Here is a 3,618-nt window from a genome sequence, read left to right on the forward strand (position 1 = left end):
CCGGTGCGCACCCGACCCCCCGGACAGCTGGCCTGAACCCGCTCCTCCGTGTTTCCGCAGAACGGCGACCTCAAGAAGCAGCTCCACGAGAGACAGCCGCGGATCGCCGCGCTCAGCGACAAACAAGTAAGCGAGCTGGAGCCTGCACCCACCCCCCACCGGAGTGGGGAGAGGGGTCGCCGGGCACTTTGGCAGCACCCTAAAAAGTGCCGGCCTCCACGCCGCGCGCTCAGACTCCTAGAAGAGTGCGTGTGCCATCCTAAAAGTTACCCGCCCCCCCCTTTTTTTTGGAAAGAAAGAGCTGGGTTCTCGGAGGCCGAGGGGGGAGAGCGCAGTGGCCGAAAGACTGAAGCTGCACTTAAAAGGCGGCGAGCAGCCCGGCGTCCATTTTGAGTTGGTGGACATGTTTTTGGAATGTGGGCATTTCTCCCGGCTCCGTGTCCCCACTTCTCGCCACGGTGGGGGGTCGAGGGGGCGGTAATTTAGGCCTGGATACCAAACTCCTTGGAAGCGATTTCTGGGTTCCACTGCAAATCTTATTGCAGAAGGGCTCCTCTGGGCTCCCCTCCGCTCACTTCTCCTGCATCACTTTTTATTCTTGGAACCTGACGCCAGCTCCCGGGGAACAAAAGAAAGGCGCCCCCGGGACGCCCCAGTTCTGCCCCAACTTTGGTCTGCGGGCGTCAGGTGTAGATTGGAACCCACGAGAAGCTCCTCGAGGTGGGGGCCACGGCCGCCGACCCCCCTCCCGGCCCCTCGAGGAGGAAAAGTTGTCCATTGTGAGACTTAGTTGCGCTGAGCTCAGCGCTCGGGGTTTCAGCACCACGAACAGATGCCGCCGCCGGAGCTCAGAAGAGCAGACTCTCTTCAGGCCTCGCACACAATCTGTTCCTGATGGCGATGCAGGAGAAGGACGTGAAAAATGTGTCCCATCCTTCTTTGGCTTTCTTCCCAAAAGATAATTTGAAGAGGCAGATACTAATTCACATTTAAAATTATGTCTAGAAGGCACTGTAAATTACAAAATTTAAATTTCCAGGAATATCAAAACTTCCATTTACTGAGCTTTCGCCCTGGACTTCTCTAAACAGGGCACCTTTTGAACTAGGATGGTTTTTCTAAACATAGCCGGCGTCCGTCGTCAGCACCAAACTTGGATAGCGCCCACCCCCGGCTCGGCTGCTGATCCGGTCCCCACTTCTTCCTCCCCCCCGACTCCCGGCCGCCCTGGCTGGGTCAGCTGCCCCCTTCCCGGAGGAATTTTCAGTGTCGGGGGAGACGTGGACGAGATTGGCGGGGGTGGCGGCCACCCTGGAGAGCGAGAACTCGGAGGCCGGGCGTTCATTTCGAGTGTTTAAAGTTGAAAAGTGGTGGGAGGGGGCGTGCGGAAGAGGAGGGGGCCGGGGGTTGCGGAAAGAAAGATGGCTGTTCCCGCGGGTCCGCGCCTGGTCGGGGGCGCCCGGCTGGACGGGAGGGTTGGGACGAATGCATTAACCCCTTTCTGCCGGTGCCGCGGCCCCCTACCCGGCGCGCGCGCCCGCCCGCCCGGCCCGCGCCCCCGTCCTGGAGTGGAAGCTTCCATTCCCGCCGGAGGGGGGCCCGGCGCGCGGCCCCGGCGAAGTCGGGGAGTTCGCGGGGGGAGGGGACCCAGGCCCGGCATTACCATTTTGATTGCTTTGATGCCATTTTTGGAGGGGGAGGGGTGGAAGACCCTTCTCAGCTGAGCACAAAGATGTTTAATCACTGTGTAGAATCAAATCACATACTTTCTTTAAAAAAAAGAAACCAGCACCAAATCTGGTCCAGTGTGATAACTGAGGCTTACTAAGCCCTTTTTTCACTGGGTAAAACGGCAAGTTGTTGACTCTTATGCTCCGAGTAGAAGATTTAAAAGAGAGAGAAAATCCAGTAATCCCGCGGCTTTCATTGCAACCTGCCTCTTTATGTGTGCGTCTCCGTGGCCGTAGTTCCACTATTCCGAATGGCTTTTTCAGAGCTTAGGTTTGATCATTCCTTCTGTATTGTAGCAACTCTTTCAAGGCTGCTTAAATTTTTATGATGATAGTAAATGAGCAGCTATTTATTATCTGTCATGCCGGAATTTAGATGAGGCTGAGAGAAACATTGGAAAATCCTGTTTGAGGGCTGCGGTGCAGCCTCGGGAAGGAGCTGTCCGACTTCGGGCTGCCTTTGCCTTTAAATTTGAATCCGGGAAGGATGCCTGCCAAGGGAATGTACCTCCATCTTTTTGTGTGTGTGAGTGTGTGTTTAAAAAGAAAGACAACAACGAAAACTTTTGTTTCCTGGCTTTTTAAAAATGCTTCTCTTTGAAATGACTAAAAATAACGTCTCGTAAGCAGCCAGGATTCAGCCTGGCCATCTGAACTTGGGTTTGTGACTATAAGTGTGTTGTTTTTCTTTTTCTCTTTGTGGCATTTTATATAACAAGGGCTCATAAAAGGGGGGGGGGCTAAGGCCGTGGTGCAGCATGCTAATAAAGCTGCCTTGTCTCTCCCAGCTTCGCGGTGAAATCTCTCAGAGGTCACCTATGAAATGAGTTGGGTAGACTTAACATTTACTGGTCTCTCTCTCTCCTTGGGAGAGTTTGGTGGTGATTGGCAGCTTGGCTGGGGAAGGGTTGATGAACTTAGCTAGCTCTCGGAGGTGATTCTGATCTGTACCCTGAGTCTTGAAGAGGAGCTGGTGGCGGGGGTGGGGGGGCTCTGCTTGGTCATCCCAGAACCTGCCCAGGTGCAACTGAAATGCGGGATCAGGGATAAAAAAAGCCAGTATTTCAGAGTTTGTTTTCAACTCAACATAAAATTAAAGGTAGCGTTCATATATAGATTTGCTTGGGGAGAAACTCATACTGTCTGCACCTACGGAGATATGTTTTTGTGCTGCTCCCGCTTGGAATATGGGCTATAAAGGTTAAATTTCAATTAAAAGTGCACACGTGGATGATGAACTAGATAGTTAAGTGAACGCATGACCCCATTATCCACATCTGTTAGAAATACAATAGCAGCTGAGCGATATCTTTCGATACGCAGCCATCGGTTTACCATTTGTGCCCTTGGCACTGGGAGTTTTTTCAGTTACTCTTAGAAGCATGGACGAGTGTCTAAGGGCATTTGCCGAGGACTCCTACAAGTAAATAGGTTGGCTGTTGGTCAGAAACAGAGAGATACGAATTCTTCACGACTCCCCAGCGTCTCTCCCGCCATCAGCGGACTAGGGGACAAACAGGAAACCAGCTTCCATGGGATGTTGCTATTTGGAAACATATTCCTTTAAAAAAGAAGGAGGTCGGGGAGTTGGTCAGAGCTGAATTGGGACCCAGCCAAAGCGGCTCAGCTGTGTCCCCAGGTGTGGCTGCGCCCCGCTGCGGGGCTGTGGCCCGGGGGGCGGGGGGGTGGCCGGGACCCCTCTCGTTTAATGAGATGCGATGTGTGAAGACCCCATTAGTTGCTCCAGTGGTTTTACGCCATGAATTTGCAGCACATGCAGAGAGGCAGTAACATTTTTATCTAAATTGTCAAGCAACAAGCACTTTTGCGTAAATAACAGACCCATCGTAAGTACGAGAGGGTCCCCCCCCCACCCCCCCCCCCCGCT

At 53.3% G+C, this 3,618-nt stretch overlaps 1 protein-coding gene across 2 annotated transcripts in view; it reads left to right on the plus strand.

Annotated features, from left to right (window-relative positions):
- The window catches only part of PHF21B (PHD finger protein 21B), a 72,548-nt gene that overhangs the window by 1,001 nt on the left and 67,929 nt on the right, over nt 1-3,618 (plus strand). For both annotated transcript variants that reach the window (XM_006917332.2, XM_006917333.2), the window contains exon 2: nt 61-126. In XM_006917332.2, the coding sequence (XP_006917394.1) occupies nt 61-126 (66 nt within the window). The remainder of the gene's footprint in view (nt 1-60; nt 127-3,618) is intronic.

This window comes from Pteropus alecto, unplaced genomic scaffold, assembly GCF_000325575.1.
Source record: "Pteropus alecto unplaced genomic scaffold, ASM32557v1 scaffold157, whole genome shotgun sequence".
Lineage (NCBI taxonomy): Eukaryota > Metazoa > Chordata > Mammalia > Chiroptera > Pteropodidae > Pteropus > Pteropus alecto.